Below are 23,556 nucleotides of genomic sequence, written 5' to 3'. Positions count from 1 at the left end.
TGAAAAGGAATGCTATCTGAAGAGCTGTTCTGAAGTTAGGTTGAAAACTAGTGAGCAGCAGCACTAAAAATATCTGCTAGAGCAAATAGGGAAGATTGCACTACTATTTAAGTCCCGGAAGACATGTTCATCAGGGTATATTTAAACACACATCCTCCCTACACTAAATTTAACTGATTGCAGAATGTAATGGCAAGGAATATCAAGAAAAGTGTAATGAAAACCTGCTCTGTTACTCATTGCAATATTTTCATGGCTGGTATCTGTAAAGTAACATGCCATCTTGGGTTTTATGATGATATTGATAACTTTCATTTAAATAATTGAGAAAGATTAACTAAATAATTCAAAATCTAGAAATCTTGCTTTCTGAAACACTTAGCTTCTCTGTGGCAGTCAGCAGAGTGAGAACAGGCTAGCCTTGGAAACTCAGGAGAGAAGTGGAAGGAAAGTAAGTAGTTAAAATTATCAGCAGAAATTGAAGCTGAAAGAGGGCTACTGTTTGAGCTGCTAGGTGAGAAAGCCTAAACTTGCTTTACTACAGGATGAACTTTGGTTACAATTAATCTTCATATATTGGACACAGATCTGAAGTATAAACAAGGGCTTCACTCTTCCAGTGTAAATCACAACGAGTTTATGCTGTTACCATCTCCAATTCAGAGAAATTGGAGAAATGAACATCACTTCAGAGGGATGCTGAACAAACAAGATATACTGCTTCAAACTCATATGGAGAACTGTCAAAATTGGACAAGTACTGAGATGAATCTCCTGGCTGGAAAAAATCACGGAGTAGATTGCTCTTAAGCCATTTCTGGGAAAGATGATGGATCCTTTGCAAATCACAGATGCAGGGCATTCTGTAAAAGAACAGCAAGCAGCCAGGAGGAAGTGAAAGAGAAGCTTTAGAATGGAATTTTGAGATGCAGCAGGCAACTCAACACCTCTGGTGCTATTTTGATGGCATTTAAAAATATGTTAGGAGCTGGTGGTCAGTCCTAATTCAGGCATGAAAGAGGATGTGCAGAGAAGCATCAGATGTAGGAGGCCATGGAGGTAGAGTATTAACACCTTCCTCTTCACAGATATCATGTTGGTACTGAATGCAATGGTTATGTGATCTAGGGAATTGAGCCCAGGCAGAGGAGGACACTCACAATTCAGTGTGCTTGTACTTCTTAGCAAAAAAAAAAAAAATTGCTTCTATTTTTTTTCCTCTGAAAAGAAATCTTTCCATCTCAGGCGTTAATAGAACCATTTTCAACTTGATCTAGTCAAACCAGTCATAAATTAAATAGAAGCCTAGGAAATAACTTTCAGAAGAAAAAATAAATGGGAGAAATAAAATGGAAATTTTCTGGAGATGGTGACCTTCAACACGTCTGTGTGTTAGCTCTCATGCACACACATTTTTCATCCTCATAGGGATTCTCTTCTGTGAGAGCAAAAATTGCTGCTCATTAGTGCACCAGCTGAGCAGAAAGTTATCCTGCATAGTCTTAAAGCCTCATGTTCTCATTAGAGAGAGATTGCAGATGATTTATGGCTGACAGATTTATCCCTGTGTTGAACTTGTTTGTTAAACAAATCTATTTGTTCACAGCTTAGTGTAGTATGATTTAAATGCAGTGCTGGCAGTTAAAAGTGCAGGACTTGCATTTTGCAGGTGTTTAGAAACCCAGCCCTTTTCTTATACTATTTTTACATCACAGGCTTTCAAAAAACAAGTGAGGAGAGACAGATGGCCAGAGTGGGTCACCCAAGGCTCAGATTTTTTAGCCCTTGCCTTTGTAGCTGTGTTAAAGAATGGCTGGGTAGAGCAAAGGCAATCCAGGAAAAAGACAGTTTGATGAGAGGAAGAATTTGCAGGGAGACTCACAGGTGAAAGGCAGAGGCACATAAACTTCAGGCCCTTCCACTGAGGAGTTTCCCTGCAGAGATGGCACTGGGCAGGCAGATGCAGGCACAGGGGCACCACAGGAGGGCATGGGAAGCTGCTAGCACACTGTTCCCTTCAGGGCTGCAATTGCTCTTGTTCTGTGAGAGGGGTAAAAGCTTCTCTTCTATCTATCCGATGGTCAACCAGTTCCTCCTGTCGGTGCCACTGTAGGGAATGAGACTTTCATGTAAGATAAATGAAATACAAAGCATAGATTTTAAATTAGCAATATAATTATTTTGTGGCTTGATCTCAATTTCAAACCTGGAGAGATTTAAGAGAGGTTTAAATTTGGAGAATTATGCAATTCACTTTGAAATGGATTACAATTTCATTGCACAGTAAGCTTATTTTATATGTAATGTTGTTTCGTTATTGAGAAGCAGAGGAGGGAAGGAAATTAGCATTTACGTTTTATAAGCAAGGCAAGGGGGCTGATGCAGATATAGGAAGCTGTTCTGAAGGGAGCTGAAGAGAGAAGGATATTTGATCTCATGCCAAGAAATTATCTGCAGAACTTAGATTTCACATGAAATTCCCCTAACGACTGAATTGAACTGTCTCTAGGTCATGGCCCATGAGCTGTTCTCCAGCTTTAGTCTCAGATTCCTTGGATAATAAATGGTGACCAGACATCAGGGAGAAGCTGTCTCCTGTCTGTTGGGGAGGATACTTGCATGAAAGGACAAAGTGCTAATGAACAAATGATATCCCAAATACAGAAGAGACTTTGTATTGCACAAATGGGGTATAAAAAGAAGAAATTTTTCCAAAAAAGACTTAAACATCTGAAAACATCTGTATCAAGACACTCCAACTTCAGCTATATAGTGAAATTTCCCTCTTTTAATATGGAAGAACAGTTTCAAGGTCATGTAAGAGAAGCCACAGAGAAGGAGGAGAACATGGAACTACCGACGACAGATGCCAAACTTTTATTAACCAAGATCTGCATTCCATAGTACCTGCCATAAAAATGAAACAACAACAAAAATGCAGAACAAGAAATGTAGAAAGAGAAACACACCTTGGGATCTTGGAGGAAGAAGATAAAGGACAGAACATGAATAACTTCCCACACCCTCCTCCCCCCCTCCCCAGTACAAGTGTTTGGCATTCCTCAGTGGACTTGAGCAAGCAGTACAATGCTTATCTGTTGGCAGAAGTAGAATCACTGCTGGTGTTTGGTGAGAGGGTTTATATATGCACAACATCAGCACTTTCAGCTGGGAATTGCCCGGCCAAGTCATCAATTAGAAACTTGCCCATTACTAAGGTAATGCTTAACGAGGTGGGTTGTGTGCAGACAATGAGCCAATGTCTGTTACTCATTAGGACATGTCAGCCCCTACTTCAGCAATACATGGACATCAACCACTGGATAATGTGTTCATGGAGCTCATTCATTTAGGAAGGTCTCTACATTGGTGCATTAACCTAAATCAGTCAGTTACTTCTTCTGTAAATGCAATGTGAGGTTTAAAATACAAAAGTATAAGTTTAAGTGGATAAGTTGTTCACGTGATTTAAGGAGGATTAAAAGGCAAAGGTGCTCATTCCTATCACTGCATTATGCCCCCTGAAAAAGTTTCAATTCTTGTCTAGCCTCTCATAAATACCAGTTCAGGTCCAGTGAGATACAGGACTGAGGAAAATCCTGTTCTCCTTGTACAGCAGTTACCTCTGCGAGCTCAGGCTGATGTATGTTGCAATGTCTTGTCTGTCTTGTTTTGTGCATGCTGTGTAGCATCTGTTTGTCCTGTGCAGTCATAGTTCTGACTAATTTGTTCATGTCTCTGTATTGGTGTTACTGATGCCCAGTACATTAATGGTGGATGAATAAGGAAAATATAGGTATACTTGAATAAAATGATACTTATATATATTAAAACTATGTGCTGGTAAATATTTTAAACTAATGGATGATGCTGTTAAGTGGTAAATGGTGACTGAGTTTACCCAATAGCTGGATCTGTTCCAATGCAGGAGGTCACTGTATAGTTTAATGTCTCCAAGTCTGTATCTGAGTTACACAGAATAAAATAGTTTCCCATTTCAGGCCTTCATAAAGGCTCTACATTTAAAAACAATTTTACTTTTCTCTCAAGATGCTTTTTCCTTCTGCTTTAATAGCTTTGTAATTCTGTTGACTTTTCATTCTGATACCATTACTCACATATCCAGCATTTCTTTACAGACTCTTCCTTTTAGATCTTGCAGTTCTCCAACTCTTCTCTTCACTGTTCTTCTTAGGTATTCTGTCCATTAGATCAGTTTAATGCTGTTGACTCTTTCATCCCACTTTCCATCTTAGGGAAGCAAAGTTTAGTATGTACACAGTCCATTCAAGTACCTTGACAATTGTTTGGTATTTGGAGAATCTATAAGGAGCAGAAATGAGAAATAAAGAGATCTTCATCAATGGGATGGACAAGAAGAATTGAATTTTCTGGGAGATGCAGCAAGATAAAATGACAATCTGAAGATTGAGGCAGTTTGAGAAATGACCTCAGGTTTTCTGAATGAGGCAAAGGCATAGAGGTGGTGACAGCAGTAGGGCAGAAACAAGGATGAGAGATCTAAAAAAGAAGTCAGTGACCATATTAATCCTGAGTCAGTGGATAAATTCAGGATGATTCACATTCCATGTTGGATCTTGCATGCTGATTCAGTTCACTGGAAATTGCAGTGGTTATGTGAAATGCAAGCTGCACACCCAGCACCACTGGCAGAAACTTCATGGATTGTGCCAGGATGGGGAGACATTTGGTGCCCCTTCTCTGCCCAGCAGGGAAGTGCCAGGGATTGAGATGGGGTGGCTGAAGGGCTGAGTGCATGTCGTGCCCCTCAGTTGCTGGCACACCAGAGAAATTACAAAGTGGAGCTTGGGCCTTGTAGCTTTTCTCTTCCCAGCTTTGGAATAGTCAGATGTCTCCCAGCTGGAGAAGGGAAGGAGAAACAATGGATACAGTGGGTTGGGGAGGTAAGAGAGAATGCAGTGGTAGGAAGAAGGGTGACTGAGTGGCCCAGGGTTGCTAAAGTCACATTAATGCTGTTGGCAGAACTGTTTCAAAAGGAATGAGCGGCTCATTAATGTAACTGATATTTCTGAGTAGGTTGCCAGTTTTGTTTGAGTGCTTTATGTAGACAGGAAGGTTATAGAAATACAGGTAGAAATGGGGAGTCTTAACAATGTCAGGTCAAGAATTAAGGGCTAGGGAAAGTCTGTCTGGACATCTCTGGAGAAGGTTGGCAGAGAGAGCCTGAAGGATGTACCTGAATAGTGCTTGTGGAAAATTATGAAGAAATCTGAGAGGGTAGTTGTGCAAAAGCCAGGATGGGAGCAAGTTGCTGAGTTCTGTGAGCAGAAACTCCTGAAGTCTGCAGGCACAGCAAGGATGAGGTGGATTATAGACTGTGAGCACTGACAAAATAAAACATAGGAACACCTTGATGATAATTTTATCCTGAAGTCAGTCCAGAAATTTCTTGGATACAAGAGTCAGTCCATGGAATCTGGGAGTCTTTGGCTTGCACTGATTTGTTTCTGACCATTCTGAGCAGACTGTTCTGGCCACCACTCAGGCCTGGAGTTGAGTGTTGTGTTTGACCCATCTTGCTTCTCCGCTTCTCCTCCTTATCTTGTATTCAACCCAGAGTCAAAATCTATTGCTCTGACACCTGCTAGATGTTCTCTTGCTTTATGCAGCTTCTAGAAACAAAGAAATTCTCAAGATGTGCATTTGTGGGGTTTTTAAAATTTAATATAATAATATATTAATATATTAATATAATCTCTTAGAGTTATTCCTGTTTTTCCTGGTTCCCTGTGACATACCCTTGTCAAGGATTAATCAAATCAGCTTTTTCGTTGCTGGTGTTAATGGCATAAGATGATGTGTACCCAAGTCCTTGTTCAGTAAATAAACTTATATTTTATAGTAAATTACTGTGCTGGGATGTGTCATCTGTGTCAGGACACTTGTTTCAGCCCTTGGCCTGCAGTGGCTGCTGAGGCAGCTGTTTGGCCATGTGTCTGGGGGTGCAGAATTCCTGCTTTCCTTCTGCAGTGGCCTCACAGGGGCTCTGCTGTGTCCAGGGAGCAGGACTGCAGGACATTTTTCCTGGTCCTGAAACAGCCTCTCATTTTAGCACCTCAAATGCAGCCTCACTGCTGCATTTATTTCTCCTGAAATGTATTTGGGATGTGTGGCTGTGTCTGAGTTCCTAATGTTTAAAGATCCACCCAAAGGTTTTATATACGTTACACAATTCACAGCCTGATCATTCTGTAACCTGCATGGTCTAACCACACCGTTCTGTCTGGCTGCTTGACTGAGACACAGAGCTTGTGATGATACAGTACAATATTCTCTGCAGGAAAAAAAAAAAAAAAAAAAAAAAAGGAAGCTGATTTTAAAAATCTATTGTAATTCTGGGGCAAGGGCATGGTTTCAATGGGTTCTGGCTGGTACTATGTAAACGTGTTACAGAGAGCCTGGAGATGCTGTTGTGTATGCTTCAGTCTGCTGCTCCCTAGAGCATCCTCACCAAAATACAAAATGTCTCTTTGGAGTTCAGTTCTGTGTTTGGGAAGGGGAGGAAGCTGTTTGTCAAAGTCTTCCTTTTTGTATTCTGTGTTAGATTTTAAGGTGTCCATGCTCATCTTTGCCTTCAGACTATTCAAATTAAAATAACTCAAAAACATCCATAGGGAGCTGTCTTTCTGTGGCCAATGTGAAAAATAAGCAGAACTTTAATTTTAACTTGCACAAAATCTATTTGTACATGATACTGGTGAACATAATGGTTACTGTCAGTTTATTTCACATCTTAGGATCTTTCTATCATAGAATGAATATAAGTTAAGGTAAATGTATGTGAAACACAAGAGTTGTCTTGCTTTTGGATGACAGATAGTTTGATCACTTATTTGGAAACAGAAATATTTTGTGTTTGATGTAAAAACCAGCCTAGGCAGCTGATGGAGTTGATTATTTTCAATAACAAGCAAGAATGGCTGTGTGCCAGTGTGATCACACAGCTGTGCTTGGCTTTGGGCTTCTTTGTGTGGCACTGATTATTGGTGTTAGTAATATTTCCTTATATGCATAGCAGGAGAATATTAATAGAGAAGAACCACTTGAAAGTCCTAAGAGAACAGTTTATCTTTTCTAAAGTGGAGTTTATTGGCAGGACTGAAGCTGCTGAACCAGGGAAGACATAACTGACTTAATTCAGTCATACTGTTAAACAAAGTTGTGATTAAATATGAAGATCAAGGTATGTTCTAAGATTTTCTGAAAATGCTACAGGATGAAATAGGTAGTTTTTCTATGGACTTTAAAAGAGGAAAAAAAGGAAAGATCTGATTTTGAGAAAGATGGATAATGACAGGATAATACTCCTGTATTCTGTAACTGTTCAGCTGAAAACACTGTATGGTGTTGATGTTTTAGCTTTTCCAAGTAACAACTGATCATTGTGTCAGTGACATGTGATACCTGAAAGTCATGGAGACTAAATTAAAGTTCACTTGGTGTTACAGCTTTTAATTTTTCAGTTCAATATGTGCATTTGTTTTGCTTTTTTTTTTCACAGTTCTGTATGTTTTTGTTTAAGTATTTTATAATTTCTACCAGTAAATTTTTGGGAGAGTATTGTTTTCATTATTGTGCCTTGAGTATTTTATCCTTCTCCTTTAGCAGGATGGGAATATTTATATTAATCATTGGTTTCCAGATATGCTGAAAAATTTTACACTGGTGAAGAGGATGTTAGTGTTTGTTCACAGTTTTGATTTTAATATACAGAGTTAAAAAGTGACTGGTAAGAATGCATGGAAAATCTGATCAAAGTATTCAGAAATGGTCATTCTTGCAATGACTGCCAGAAAAAAAAGAATGTGTTCTGAGTGTTCCTTGATTTCCCTTTAGCTGTTCTGCAAAATGAATTCACTTTAGTAAAAGTCCACTACATCTGGTAGCTAATCCAGGGATTAAAGCAGTTTGTGAGTACTTACAGGTATTGAGTTGTTTCTGAAAAATAATATTAAATATGTTTTCTTCCTGTGATACCGAGATCCTTTTCTTCCTTTTCCCATCCCCATCAGACTAAATGTCTTTGTTTTTCTTCATAGATTGAAATGCTAAGGAAGAAAGTAAAAGAAAAGGAATTATTTATAATACAGCTTTTAGACAAAATCTCTTTCTTAGAATGTGAGGTAAGGCATTACATTTTAAGTTTACATTATTGTGATTATTTTATGAAACCAAATTTAATTTGAACCAGTGTCATCCAGTGCTATCTGAATGTACAATCACTGTATGTATTTGCTGTTCTTCAAATGGAAATTAAACATATGACACCAGTCATACAGTCAGGAGTGTGTGCAATAAAGTCTCAATATTCACTCTAAGTTTCTTAACTTACAATTTTCTAATGGTTTTATAATGACTTAGACCAGAAGCTTCTGAATAAAACTGTTAGTTTAATTTATATTCTTTCCAGAATTAAGGATTCCTTTATTTTATCAGTACATACTTTTACACTGTTTCTTTTAGGGAAAGGGCAATGTGCAATTTTATTTCCTTGTTTAATTACCATAAATAAAATAAACTTGTGATGAAAATTACTGTTTCCCAGAATAAAGAATTGCAAGATAAACTGGACTACCTAATGGAAAACCAACAAAAGACCAATATAGAGACCAGAGATACTGGTGTAGAATGTGATCTTCCATACAGGTATTTACTTTTTCTGCTTGTTTGTAGGAAAATTCCTCATAATGTCCCTTATCAGTGTTGTATTAGTGAATCATTTTGCTAATGAACTGTTTGGATGTGGAGTTTAAAAGAGCACTTCACTCCTAGGTGCAGTTTACATAAGTGATTTATGGTTCAGGATTTATTTTTTTCTTAAAGATGCAAACATACTGCAAACTCGTGGGGAGCAGTTACTGCCAGTAACGCAATTTCAGTCAAGTCAGAGAGGGGACAGTGAGGTGTGGCAGGTACAGGTGCAGGGGCCGCTGGCAGCGCTGGGGGCACGGGACAGCTCTGCCCTGGCTTGGGGCACACCTCACTCTGTGCCCGAGGTGTGACCGGGAGCACTGGGGAGCAGGGAACACCCTCGGGGGGCTGCGGCATTCTGGAGATTCCGGGCCCGGGGCGGAGGATCGCCGGGTAAACAGCGCCGTGACATCGCCACGGCTGCACCAGAACGCTGCAGCTGCTCCGTGCTGCCAGGGCTCTGAGCCCGGCTTTGGAAAGCTCAGGTGTAGTGACAGTGGCTCTGCAGCCTGGCTTTGCAAAGTCCGGGTGTGGTGCCAGAGGCTCTGAGCCCAGCTTTGGAAAGCCCGGGCTTTCCTTCTCGCCTGCTTTCTCTGCCCTGAGCCTGCAGCAGGGCACTGAGCTCTGGGAGCAGGGCTCTGCACTTGCACTTCAGTTTTCCCCACAAGGCCCCACAGGGAAGAGCAAAACAGGAAACAAACCAGTAAAATAAAGAGGACCACTTCACGTTACTTTTATTACCAATAAGTAAACTTGTTGTTTGTAACTGCTCTGCAAATAGAATTGTTTAGTTTGAAGGAATGTAAATTAGCCTATGAAATCAGCAAGCAAACTAAAATTTACTTCATAATTTAAAAATACACTAATTTTGGAGTTCAGCTTAGAGCACATTTTAATGGCATGTGTTTTGGAACCTTGAATACACTGTTTTTTCACTCAGATTGTCAACAGGAACCTATCTTTGTTGCCCTCTCTCAGGCCCCTCCATATGTAAGCACAGCCCCTACTTATCTGATATTTTTCCTCTTTTTGAGATTTATCTCTTTGAAGGAATGCACCTCTGTGCAGTTTAGATTTCATGGAATTACTCTTAATGATTAATTGTGTTCTTAAATGCAATACCACTATCTTTCTTTGTTGCAGGACTCTTAATCCTAATAACTTTATTCCTGGGCATTCCACTGTGAGCACCAGCAAATGCTGGCCTGTAAATATGTCAGTATCTGCCACAGTTTTTATCAAATACTCTTTGTGGCATTATAGAAAAGAAATATGGAACATACCAAATGCACTGATAAGTTTAATTTTAGCCTGTCAATATCAACACAAGGGCACAAGTTCACTGCCATGGCATTACAGCTGTGTGATATCTGACCTTTACACTGTAAGCTTTCTCTTGTCTCCTGAACAGCACAAGCTCTGAGAACAGAGCTCCTGAGAGCCCGAGGCCGGTGAGGACGTACACGCCGTTCAAGAGAGTGCTGGAATTCAGCACAAGGAGCAGCACATCCTGAGAGCCCAGCTCAGCCAGCTTTCCAAATATGAGCAGATCTTTGCGCCTTGCAGCTTCGTTAGATAAGTTTGTATCAGTTTAGAGGAGAGCAGCAGCATGGAGTCTTGCTAAATTTATCCTGAAAGCAGCTCTGAAGTTACTACTGGTGTTAACTGTGAGGGAATAGGGAAGCAGCAGGCTGAGCGAAGCAGCAGTCAGGTAATATTGCTTCTTTAGAAGCTGTCTAGTGCAATGTGTCATTTCAAATGCCTGTAAGGACTTGTATAGCTGTACAGTTGTTGGGTTTTTTTCTCTTTAATTGTGTTGTAATTCTGTTTGAGTAATGAAGCTCTAATGTATTCTGTTGTCAGTAGTACTGGAGCAGTACCTGAAGCTGTGCTGGCAGAGGGAAATTGTGTGGAAGCTCCGAATCTGCCCAAACTGAGGGTGGCTCACACCTGTCCCAGAGACCTGGGGCAGCTGAGGGCTCTCTTCCCCTGGGAGCAGCTCTTTTGTACCCAGCACTCTGTCTGGGAGGGAGAGATGAACTGGGCTGTTTAAAACAATTCCCTCAACACATGGCAGATGAATATTGTGTTTGCTGCTCAAAACAGTAAGGGATAGAGCAGATTATAATGGAATTTGCTTTGCTGGACTGAGGCACTGGTTTGCACTTCCTCAGTCATGGGACAGAGTGACCATGGGTGACACATTCAGTAGCAATTGTGTAGGAAAAACCCTGACACTTTATTTATTTACTTTTCCATTCGAGGAAGGAGTTTTAATTAAACAAAAGTTTGCCTACTGCAACCTGCAGCAGTCCTTGCAATTCCAACAGCAATAGCAATCCTGAATCAGGATTTGGAGTTTTGAGTATTATTTTTTTTTTGTCCAAACCACTTAAAAATCTTATCTTTGGCTTCAAAGTAGCAGCGGGAGTGACTGTATCTAGTACTGAACTAATTTAAATATATATATAGGGTATTATTTACATCTTGTTTTGATCTTCCACTCTTAGTGAGCTTAAAATGAAGTAGGAATATATTATTTAAATTCTGTTAACATGAATGAAGGACTCTTTTCTTTTTTCTAATTACAGTACCTGCAGCAGAAAACAAACAACTTAGGTTCTGTATGATCAATATTTCATGCAGTGTCAATCCCAGGAGGTGCTCACCTTGCCACAGAGCTTCACAAAGGGATTGCTTTTATCTCCAGCCTAATGCAATTCAGTCCTGTCTATTCAAATCAAGTACACTTACTAAAGCTGTATTTTAAATAATAATGTTGAACACACAAGAAGATGAATAACAACTGATTTCAGGGATAAGCTTTGTACCCATGAAATCTTATCTCCATCTAGTGGCTGATAACAGCAAATATTTGGACAGTATCTGTTTTTGAAGAAAAGGACACTAAAAACTAATCCCAACAGGTATATTAATGTCCATTAGGGATGCAACTTTAGGTCTTACAGAATGTTTTTAGCATTTCTGTGTCCAAACAGTCCCTCTGTAATTAAGGACTTGAATTCTGGACCATGTTTTGTGAGAATTACTTTCAAACTTAAGATGAATGGATGAAGGTGGTAGATAAAACGAAATGCATGTTGCTGTAAAAGACATTAACTGACTAGTTTTAAAAAGTGAAAATCCTGTACTCCTCTGATTTTGGCCAGAAGTCAGGAAACAGATCCTGATGACTATGAGGTGCTCAATGAATGGTAGTAGAGGGCAGGGTAAGTATCAAAATGCTGTTTTGACACAGACTCAGAGGAAGTTCATTCTACATTTAATATACTCCTGAGAATCTCCTGAAAATGCCGCAAGCTATTTTTAACTCTGAGACTTGCAACATTATGGTAATCTGCTCAACACTTTAGGAGGAATGCAGCAAGGCCTTACGTTTTTACTGTAAAGGTGTTCTGTGTAAATTTTGTCTTGACTGTTTGATGAAATACAGTATTTTTTTCTAAACCAAATAAGGACTAAAGTCAAAGCTGTATTTTAAGAGCATTTTGACGTGCAGTGAGCTGGATGACTATCACTTGATTGGACTACTGATGTAGATTTGGTAACTGAAGAACAGGAGAGGAACTGTATTTATATTTATATCATTGTGTTACATGAAAATGTATAGCTTTCCAGTCAAATGAGCAGTAATGTAAACTAGCATAGATAATAACAAACCTGACTGAAAAGACTGTAACACTTCTGGATAAATTTTCTCAATTTGAGACTGAGTTAATTAGTACTATCACATTAGAAACTAGTAAAATTTCTGTAAAAAGCAATAAAAGCCATATAGGAAGGTCCCAGAAAGTACACTAAATGTAAGTCAATTGTATGACTACATTTGTACCATGATAAGTATTCTTTTGTGATTTATTCCAGATACTCTGGAAAGTATTTTGGGATACACTTTTCATATATGCTGTACAAATAATGTATTACATGTATGCTTTTAATACATCCGGTATGTAGGACATGAAAAGGATAAATTGCAATAAACACTGTATTTAAACTTGTTGTTCTGTTGTGTCAACAGTCTTTTGGAAATAAACCTACCTTAAAAGGTTGCAGACTCTTGCTGTTCACAACCTTGTTTGTTCCAAACATGTGGGACTGGAGAGCGGCTCCTGCGGAGCCTCGATGTTCCCGTCGGTGTTTCCTTTGGCACACGGGCTCCTGAGAACAGGAAGGCACTCCCTGGCTAAAGACTCCCAAAGCCAAGTCACAAAAGTAGATGAACTCTTTCATGAAATAAAAAACTATTGACTTGCACAGGATAAACAAAATCTGGGCAGCACAGCTCTTGGAAAAAAGCCCAACAGCTTCAGATCATCCAGATAACATCTGAATCCATCTGGGATGATGCTCTCCAGGCTTCAGCAGGATGAGACTGGGATGGTTCTGGCACATCTTTATTTACAGTTTATATCCACTTACTGATAATAGAGATTTATTTTTAAGACTATAAAAATAAAGCAATCTACATGTCAGCTAAAGAAGAGGTTGTGCAAACACGATAATTGCAGTGTCACAGGTTTGTAATGCTCACAGGAAGAATGTCAAGTTTTTAACTCAAATACTGCTTTCCTATTTATGTGTATTCAGCTCAGATTGCCAACAAGCCCTGATAAAATCTTGTTGAGATGGGCAGTGCTTGGTGCTGAACCTACAGCATGGGATTCTGGGAGCTGGATACAGATGCTTTTCAGAGAGCTTTAAATATTTGACATTGAACATTTCTGCATATGAACAGATGAGAAGTAAGTTCTCTATGCATGAAGTGTGTAATTCTGCACAGGAACCCCCTGCTCCACAGAATGGAGATGGACATGCTGAGAATTTTTTACATTTTACTTCATTCTTGTTCAGCCCCTGGGGCTATCTGCATGTGTAAAAGAAGAAAAGTGCAGAGAGACCTGAGTTAAGGCCCTTCCAGCCCTGCCTCAAGCACAACATGGAAGGAGCGCAAGAAAAGGAGGACACAGGAGCCATTTACAACTCAAGGTATGTGAATATTTTACAAATAAAAAGGAACTTGTTGATTTAAAGAGAAAATACATAGAAGTTACAATATTCTGTAAAGGCATATAGTATGTAGGCAATGCAGTGATCTGATGCTTGCTTCCCAGAAGGTTGATAGGTATAAATACATATATATGTGCTTTTCAAGTGTTTGGGGCTTTTTTTTTTTTTTTTAAGAAATAAGTTTAAGGGAGGAGTTGTTTTTTTAAGGAAAAAAACATGAATTATTATAAAGGTGCATCATGCTGATAAGAAATTATTTTTTCCCTAAATGCAAGAAAAATTATTCCGTTAAATTCCAAATACTCATACCATTTTTCTTGTTATTTTGGGGGTGATTTACATTGTATGTGTACCTTGTTTCCTCTCCTCCTCAAAATTCCTGAGCAGAGAAACAGTAATGGTAGTTCCTGCCCCCCCGCCCAGAAAAATTCCCTACAATCTAAAGGTTTTTTTCGCTCCTTTTCCTAATGAAAAGAAGAACATTTTATAAAGTTGAATAATAATACTAAATTACTAAATCTATATGTCCTTCTTCAGGTTTGTACTGAAGTTGATGCTGTTTCAGTAGCATGGTGTCTAGATACTGCCCACCTGTTCACAACCAAGAATATATTTGTTCCAGCACCTTCCAAATTTCAGCTACTTGTTCATCATTCTGGAACTGTGGGGTACCTGTAAACAGACAATGATATTCCAAAATTTAACACTCCCAAATTGTAAATATGAACAATATTCCTTCTCAGTGAACAGTATTCCAAGTGAGGTACAGAATGATCAGGTGTGACTCCCAGAAGCCATGTTATTAACACTTTATTCTCTTCATTTTTTGCTGTACTTTCCTCTGTGTTTATGCAGTTTAGCACATAAATACTTGTTGCAAATACTGGCGTTGCTTTTCTGTACATGTCACAAAGCAGCTGAACATTTTGTGAGAGCAGTGGTCTAATGAGTTTATTCCTTCTAGATTCTCATTTCCCTGCTGGCAGGAGCAGTTTCTGTGCCGTGTTCTCCACTCTCTCCTACCCGCAGGACCCAGTGTTCTTTCTTGCGGGATGCACAAATGTGACAGAGGTGCGTCACTTAAACCTGTGTAACAGAGACAGCAAATTCAATAAACTTGCGTCCTGTAACTGGGGGGGATCGCCCGCTGAGAAAAACTCAAGAGATTTCCCTGAATCATGGGCAGAACTCCCCCAGGGGATTTTCCACGGATGATCCAGGTAGTGCGTAACAGATAAAAGATGTCGAGAAACTTCGATAGAATACCAGATTGGTATTGTGTGGACTGTGGAGGGGGAAAAGTTAATGTCTGCTGCAGTGCTGACTCAAAAATTGCTAAAAGGTGTCAAATTGCTCTCAAACTCAAACCCAAAGGCTTTCAGCGCTGCTCCGCACGTGTCGTGCGGGGCACACACCGCAGCTTTCCCAGCTGTTGATGCGATTCTCGTAGGATTTAAGGCGGGTCCCCGGCGCGGGGCAGAGCCGCAGCCCCGGCGCTCCCTCAGCGCGGTCCCAGGGCCGCGCCGTCCTTCGCCTTCCGAGCAGGTCGGGCCCCGCCGCCGCGCCGTCACTTCCGGCAAGATGGCGGCCCGCGGGGCTGTCCCGGGTGCCCATGGCGGCGGCTCCGGGGCTGCGCGGGCGGGCGCTGCCCGAGCTCCGCGAGATGCTGAGGCGGCAGGAGCGGCTGCTGGCCGACCGGTGAGGGCAGCGGGAGTGCGGGCGCCGAGGAGCGGGCCGGGCTTCCCGCCGACTTCGCCCGTCCCCTTGCAGGCGGCAGAGGACGAACCGCCCGCTCCCGTTTGGCGCCTGCGGGGCCGGGGAGGGCGCGGGCAGCCCCGGGCTCCAGCGGCTGCGGGCAGCGCTCAGGCTGTACATGGCGTGCGGCTCTGCTGCCCGCGGGCACAGCGATGGACACCTGCCCTATGAGGGGAGGCTGGGAGGATTGGGATTGTTCCGCCTGGAAAAGGGAAAGCTTTGGGGTAACCTAATCTGCGGCCTTGCAGATCCTGAGAGGAGTGTACAGGAACGATGGGGCAAAACTATTTGCGGGAGTATGTCGTGAGGGACGAGGGAAGGAAGGGGTTCAAATGAAAGAGAGTGGGTTTAGATTAGATACAGAAGGAATAAGTTATGCCCTGTGGGTGGGGAGGCACTGGAACAGAAGCTGTGGCTGCCCCGTCCCTGCAGGAGTTCAGGGTTGTGGGGGCTCTGAGCAGCCTGGCCTGCGGGAAGGTGTCCCTGCCTGTGGCACGGGGTGGAACGAGATCATTTCTAAGGTCCCTTCCCACCCAAACCATTTCATGGTTCCTGTGTTTCACTGACAACATGTAGGTAGTGCTGTGCTGCAAATGCTTTGCATCTTGCTGTGTTTCAGAAGTTTAGTATGTAAATAAGCTGATGTTGCAATGTGAAACCTGCTCCATTAGCTATTCTAATAAAACTTGTGTATCTCAGGTTGAAACAGGATTGTTAGTAATATTGTTTGTTTGTTTGTTTGTTTTAGGAAGTTCATTGCTCGGCTTCCAGATAAGGGTAAGAAGATCTCTGATTTTGCTGAAAAGCTGAGGCTTGCCATTTCCCAAGAGGAAGAAGTAGCCAGGACAGCTGAGCTGTTATCTGCTGTCAGGTTGGAGTTTCAAGCAAAACAGGAGGAGATTAACATAAGCAAACAGAAAGTTGTCCTAACTGAGGACACAGTGAACAGTGCAGATTCCTCAGTCGTTAATGAAAACTCTGACATTAAGGACATTTCTGACACTTCTGCTGAAAGGGAGGAGAAGGCAGAAGAAGATGCCACAAATCAAAGGACTCAGAGGAAAAATAATCAAGCAAAGACTGTTACAAAGGATCAGGATAGTTTTTGTGAAGATGTCTCCAAGTCATCCACAAGCAATCACCTGACCAATGATCAGCAAGTGTCCCAGAGCAACACTGAGGATGGGACAGAAAGTACAGCTGCTTTGGACAATAGTAAAGAAGCCTTGGTTGATGCCTTTCAAAGAGTTACAATTGCAGATGGGGAAAACAGTGAAAAAGTATTGGAAAAAGAGCAGGATGTGGCAAAACACAAGGGCAATGTATTTGGAAGCCAGCATCCCAAGACACCACATTATATTGAAGTTCTAGAGGCCAGAGCCAAGAATCCAATCATAAAAAAACCCAAATTTAAAACAAATGCGTGAGTACAGATCTTTTCTATGCGCATAAAATGGGAAATGGTACAGAAAAAGCATAATGGCTGATTAAAGAGATTTAAAGTCTCATGACACACAGGGTTCATATGTTGGCTCTGTAGCTTTAAGTGCCACAGAATCTCAGTGCTGAGCAGTTGTTTCATTCCACCCATCTGAAACAATTGACATGAATCTTCAGAGAATTTCATAGCTTAAGATGCAGAACTACTAAACAATTGGTAAAACTTTTGGATCAGTTCTGGAGCATGTAGAACTTTAATAGCTGGAATTGTTTTGCTTTTTCCGCACTTCTAGGAGAATTGCAGTCTATGTTGTCTGTTGTGGTAGCAGTAACAGTTTGTACCTTGTGTGACTCCCACAGCATTGCTACTTCAGTTTGCTAATAAATCAGCAAACCAGTTTGGTTTATTGTCAGGGGTAGCTTTTGATACTGTCTCTCTGTGGAGAAATAGTTCTGTTTTCTCTGAGTGCTGTTTACTTTTTATTTGTCTGTGTTTTCATAGCACTTCAGATTTATTTTCAACTCTTAGGTGTTAAAAATAAGTTTTGAAACTGGTGTTGTTCAACCTTGTGATGCAACTTTGGATCACAACACAGGTGTTTTGTGTCTTCCAGACTGTCAGGAGAGCAGAGTGGATCATCTCATGGTTCCTCTTCCAGTCGGTCACCCGGGGGTTTGCACTCTCCAGTTCCTCCAGAAGAGAGGAGACTCAGAGATAAGAAACATTTGGATGACATCACAGCAGCTCGACTGCCACCACTGCACCACTCCCCTGCCAAGCTGTTATCCATAGAGGAATCCATAGCAATTCAGATACAGCAAAAAGAAGCTTATGAGGTATGAATTTACAATTTAGTCTGAAAATTACATAACCAGGATCACTCCCAAAACAGAAAAGATAAAGGGATCTTTTCATAAAGGTGAATTGAGATGGAAGGACTTTGAGGAAAGGTACTTAGGCTTGTATTTCGTTCTTTTCATGATATAATTGACAAATGTATTATTGCTCTCTGAAAGTGTTAGTCCTACATTAAACAAAATCTATGTGTGTTAATATGCTGACCTTATTGCACTCACTTCACCTCTGACTAGAAATTTAAATGTACACCTTCCCTATTAGTGATGACAGAGCTTTTGTCCTTGCATAAATGAAGGCCTAGCAGTATTTTTTATTCTTAAAATATTCAGGTATCTACATTTGCTTTTATTTATTCTGTGTCTGAAGAATCCAGGTTCTGAGGTTCTAAATTCTGCTGTAATGGATTTTGACTTTTCAGGTAGTGTCAAGCTAATGCTTAAATTAGTTTCTATTTTAGTATATGAGTTTATTCATGAGAATGACAAATGAACACTTTTTCTAACCTGTGTCCTTTTTTTCCTGACGTAGGAAATGCAAGCCAAGCTTGCAGCACAGAAGCTTGCAGAGAGACTGAATATAAAAATGCTCAGGTTTGAACCAGAGGGGGAGGCCTCAATGCAGTACAGAGAAGTGAGAGATGAAGATTATTTTTCAGAAGACTGAATGCATGGAAGGCTGTCTGTGGATGAGCTGTGTAACTGATCTTTATGCAGTACTTCTTAAAACCCAAACCTGAATATTGAGAATGCTTCATCTTGTCAGCTTTTTCTTAAAATTTTCACATGACAGTTCCAGGAAGGGTTCAGTGTAGACATCATAAATATACATGTCACAATTATTTATCAGTCTTCTTTGGGGACTGTTTTTTTGAGCCCTTGGGGCAAAATTCTTGTGGAATGCCCCACAGTTCTCAGCTTTAGCAAAGAAAGCTCTCTGATACAGCTTTGCAGGATAGGATGGGTCAGCTATAAGAGAAAGTTTCTTCTGTGCAGAAATGTGATAGCAAAGTGCTTTGGCACAAAATATGTCCATAAAAAAAGCTGAGGTGCCTGTGAACTGCTCACGTGTATGAAAGCTCTTGTCTTGTATAAGTGTGAGCTACTTCTTTTACCTATTGAATATTACCTTTCATGGTATGGTGACAATACCTGCCCAGAGAGTCACAATAAATACCTGATCTTTAGGCTGTAAGGTAACTTCTTACCACATGAGAACTTGTTTCTCTGCCTGCACCTTAAAATAACACTTGCTGCCCTTACCTTGTGAATAGCTAAGAATTTAAAGTTATTTTGTTACTCAAATTCTGTTTGGGCTTTAGGGACTCTGCTGTTTGGTTTTTGGTTATTATGGCAAAGCACATCAAGAGATCAAGTTCATCTGAAGACTTTACTATTTTTATTAAAGATTTTTATGGTTTTCTGTATTTTTGTACACTGCTTTCATACTTTGGATGTACTGTTTGTCATAGTCCAATACTGTAAATTAAGGGATCCACCCTCTGGTTTTGTTGGAGGAGGGGTTGTGTGTATTTTTAAGTTTTGGCTGTTATTTGAAGACAAAAAACCAATCTTCCTTACACGACCATGAATAATAATATGAATTTTGAAAGATAAGAAACACACCTGACAAGTATTTCACAATGGTATTTTCACTGTGGACTAGGATTTTCTGAGCCTAGTTTGAGTTTAGTTCCTTAAAGCAAACCTCAGAGATTCCTTGTATAGCCTGGCAACCTGTTTTCCAAGATGTTGCCACAGCTGTGTGTGCAGGGCTGTCCCTGGATGTTCCTGCAGGAATGATGTCTTTGGAAACCAAGGCTGCTCCCGCTGCAAGTCATTGAAAAAGCTGCATGGGATGAAAATGTGGGAGGAAGGTCTCAGCCACTTGTTAGTGCAGGCAGCACTTCCCTAGCAGGCAGGAACTCTCCCAAGTGCTCCAGAAGCCCCCCTGGGCAGTCCCTGTGGCACAGTCCCTACCCTTGCACTGCATTGGACAGGTGCAACTGCTGCTAAGCTACTTGTGATGGTTTTTTACTAGATCATCTCCTGCTCTTTCTTGAACCCTTTCCTCTTGCAGCCTTCTGGTTCTCATTGTTCATTGGCTTCTCATCAGCTGCTCTTCCCTTTTTCTCATTAGGCTTACCTGTTGTCACTAAACCCAATATTCTGCCTCCCTTTCCAAATGACAGGCTGCTGTGTGTGTCTGTGTGTGACTCCTGCCACTGCCATCTTACCTTGCTTTCTGGAACTCCATCTAAGTACCAGCTGTGTGCCTCCTATGTGCCTCAGTCCATTGAGAACCTCACAGAGACCTCAATATCTTTGTAGTTTTGTCATGACTGCTCTCCTGAGGCTTTTCTTATTTCCTGATTTGATGTCAGGTGTTTGTCATTTCCAGGCCTTCTCACCTTTCTACCTTCTTTTCGTACTTGGGTTTTTTCCCCTCCTCTCTTGTCTATGCTCCTTCATCCTCCCAGCTTCTCACCATCACTGGCCTCTGTCAGCACAATTCTTTGGCTTGTTTTCAGCCATTCACATTGATCCCTCAGCATCCCTGTTGATGACCCAGTGGATCTCAGTTGTGTCTATTTCTGTTCAGCACGTGGCTCTGACTCACAGGCCAGAGGAGTGGGTTCATCTCTCAGATCAGTGCTTTCCGTGCTGCCTGTCCACCTGCTTGTCCAGCTGCATCTCATCATCAGCCCTCCCATTACTGCAGTCTCTACTGCTCAAGGACAAGCAGCCTCAGAATTGTATTGGCTTTCCCTCTGCTGTTTCATGAAACATAAATCACCACTTCATGCTGTTTGTATCTCTTGCCCTGGTTGGCATCCTTGCCCTTATCCTGTGCTGTCTGTGCTCTCACACCTCTGTGAGATGCTGTGTGTGTGTTTTCTCTCTGCTGGCTTTTCTGTGCTGAAGGAATTCACACAAAGCTATGCAGTTAGGGACTTGTTTTCTGGAGTACTCAAATTTATCTCTACCTAGGCTTCTGCTGGGCACACACTTCTGCTAACTAAACCAACTCTTTTTTTTGTGTGTGTGCTATTAACACATACTTTTGCTCTCTAAACTTTGTAAATCGGAGGCAGTTTTCTTGACCTTTATTTTGATAGCATTCAACATGTTGGGGTTTTGCCAAAATGATCCCCTGAATGGGCAAACTTCCCCTTTAAGGGGAGGTAGGGTGGGGTGCCAATCACTGTGGTAGCAGGTGAAGTTCATTAAGTGCTCATTAAACAATCAGAAGCTGGTCAGGGCAGTTTTTGGGAGCTCTTGTGGAGGAGAGTCTTCTGTGCATACAAACCAAGCTAAAGGTATGAATTTTAATTTATTATTTTAAAGTTTGCAAAATTTAGAAGCTTTCCTGGGGGTTGTTGCTTCTGAGCAGAAGTGTGCACTTTGAATTAAGATTCTGTGAATGATAAGAAAGCAGTCAAGTTTAAAGAGTCCAGTGTTGAGGACGTGCAATCCTGAAGTCTGTGAAAGGTTCGAGCACAAGAGGATCATGAAAGGATTTGCTGGATAATGAAAGGATGAATCATTAAATGGTTTAGTCACATTGAAAAAAATTTCTGATTGAGTATGGTATTCCTGTTGTGTATTTCATTGTTTCCCAGTTCCAGATCATGTCAAAATGTATCTTGAGAGCTGAGGAGCTTGCTCTCTGTTTTGAGAATGGACTGCCATATTGGAATGGGCTGTTAACACAGTAAAAATAAAAGAATGGATAATATATTTTTGAAGTTGTTCATGTGAATAATGTTTTGTTTTGACCATGTAAGATTTAAAAGAGAATGGGAACTCTTTTGCTTCAGTGCTTTACAAGGAAAACATGGAGATGGAGCTAGGAAACTATTGCTGTATAGGAAAAGAGAGCTAGGGATGCAGATGGATGAGGAAAGACCTGAGAGACCTAAAGCTGGCCAATCTCGCAGGTGTGAGAGATGGCACAGAGACACAGCTTCAGTGTGACCTGTGGGTCAGAGCTGTAGCAGGTGAGGCAGGATCTGCACAGCACCAGCTGTAGGCCCTTGGTTTCTGCTGTGCTGGGGCACCTGATTCCCAGACTGCTCAGAAGAAAAGCCTTCAAACAGATTTTCTGTGCTGCAGCAGCTTTAACATTTCCTGGGGGAGAGAATACGTAGTCTGGTTTGCCTGCTATGGTGATAACATAATTTAGAGAATTTAGCCACCTAAAAATTTATGCTAGTTATTTAGAAAATAACATTTGAAGAAAAGTCTAAATACTGCTGGACTTTATTTTTGGCAGACTTGAGAATCAGGGTAGAAAAGACACAGTGGCTTTTCCTGTTTTTAGAGTTCTGTTGAGAGTGGACTACTAAGGGCCATGTGATCACAAAAAGTCAGTGACAGTGAGCTGTGAGCTCCTGTGTGGAGGAAATGGGGCTGGTAAATTGAGAGAACTTGGAAACTGTGGAATTTCTGAACCTGCCACAGGGACACAGTATCAGGAGTCAGGCAGAACACTACCCAGACACTACTGACTGATGAATCAGAAGCTGAGTGGGAAGCCCCAGCAAGAGCTGATCCCTGAGCAGCCCCGGGCGGCAGTGTGGGGTTTCAGTGCGGATCTGCAGGCACACCACCAGCTGGCAGCCTTCAGCAGCCTCCCTGAGCAGCCCCGGCTGTGGCTGCTGCTCTGCTCCTCTGCAGCTCCACTGCAGCGCCAGCTCGGCATCCAGGAGCCTGCAGCCTCTGCCATTGCCGTGCTGGGTTTTGCCAGTGGAAATGATCTGGAGCAGGACCCAATTCTGGCACAGTTTGAGTGGTGTCTGGCTCCTCCTCTGCCTTTAGCAAGGTAGTGCCTGCAAGGAGTGTACTTGGGCCAGGGGAATTGCAAATGGCCTTTTATTACAAAGGAAAATGAATGGCTTTAGGAGGACAAGCAGAGTACTGTGTTGGAACAAAGCTGTGTCCTATCCTGTGGACTCTGCTGTAGGAAAAGGCAGCTTTTCTCAGCTTTCCCAGCCCTGCTGCTTTTTCAGAGCAGGATAAGAAAGAAGCATAATTTCTCCAAAGTATTTTGTAAGGACAAATTTTTCAGGGTGTAGGTGTTGCATGTTGTTGTCTCATTCCAGGGATGTGTTAACTGACCCTTAGTTTATGGTTTACAGGTTTTCTTGCAAATTCACTGCTTTTAGGTGGTATGTGTGGAGATCACCATTGAGATTTCCCGGTCTCCTAATGTTTGGGTTTAGGTTGTGAACTCCCACGTTCTGGGAGTGAAAGGGAAGTAGAAAAGGCAGCTGTGTGAATACATTTGTTTTGTTGTGGTATTGTTTGTTTTCCAATCAGCTAATGAATGTGTTTTGTTCTCATTCTCTGCAGTGCTATGTCATTGCTACCACTATGGTGGGCAAATGTTAGCTGACTACAGCCCAAACATTTTCCAATCACACTGACTTTTCATGGGATATGGATGCACAACTGCATTTGACTACTTTGTAAATCCACACTGTAATTATTATTATTATTATGTATGCTCTAGAGCTTTAGAGGCATTTAGTAATCTCTTGTTTAAAGCAACTGTTCTGATCGCTTGGTTATTTTTATATTCAGCTTTCACTGAATTGTCCTTTGATTGGGTGAAGCATGAAAGCTTCACTGTAATACTGAATTGAAATCAAAGCTGGATTCCTCTAGGAACATATATGTGCAAGTGCTCTGTTGAACTGGGATATTGGCTCTATGTATTGTTTAATCTCTGTGTGCAAGGCA

At 41.3% G+C, this 23,556-nt stretch overlaps 1 protein-coding gene across 2 annotated transcripts in view; it reads left to right on the top strand.

Annotated features, from left to right (window-relative positions):
• MYZAP (myocardial zonula adherens protein) overlaps positions 1-21,552 on the top strand; it is a 51,975-nt gene extending 30,423 nt beyond the window's left edge. The window contains exons 11-15 of one of the 2 annotated variants that reach the window (XM_064721876.1): positions 8,082-8,165; positions 8,588-8,688; positions 16,265-16,939; positions 17,571-17,793; positions 18,344-21,552. In XM_064721876.1, coding sequence (XP_064577946.1) covers positions 8,082-8,165; positions 8,588-8,688; positions 16,265-16,939; positions 17,571-17,793; positions 18,344-18,478 — 1,218 coding nt within the window. In that variant the 3' untranslated portion in view covers positions 18,479-21,552. Of the gene's footprint in view, positions 1-8,081; positions 8,166-8,587; positions 8,689-10,144; positions 12,754-16,264; positions 16,940-17,570; positions 17,794-18,343 lie in introns of those variants that run through there. The other variant, XM_064721875.1, reaches the window with a different exon arrangement.
• The last annotated feature ends 2,004 nt before the right edge of the window (positions 21,553-23,556 follow it).

The sequence above is a fragment of the Zonotrichia leucophrys genome, chromosome 10 (genome assembly GCF_028769735.1).
Source record: "Zonotrichia leucophrys gambelii isolate GWCS_2022_RI chromosome 10, RI_Zleu_2.0, whole genome shotgun sequence".
Classification (NCBI taxonomy): Eukaryota; Metazoa; Chordata; class Aves; order Passeriformes; family Passerellidae; genus Zonotrichia; species Zonotrichia leucophrys.
The sequence above is the reverse complement of the archived record's forward strand: the minus strand, read 5'-3'. Positions and strand labels throughout refer to the sequence as shown.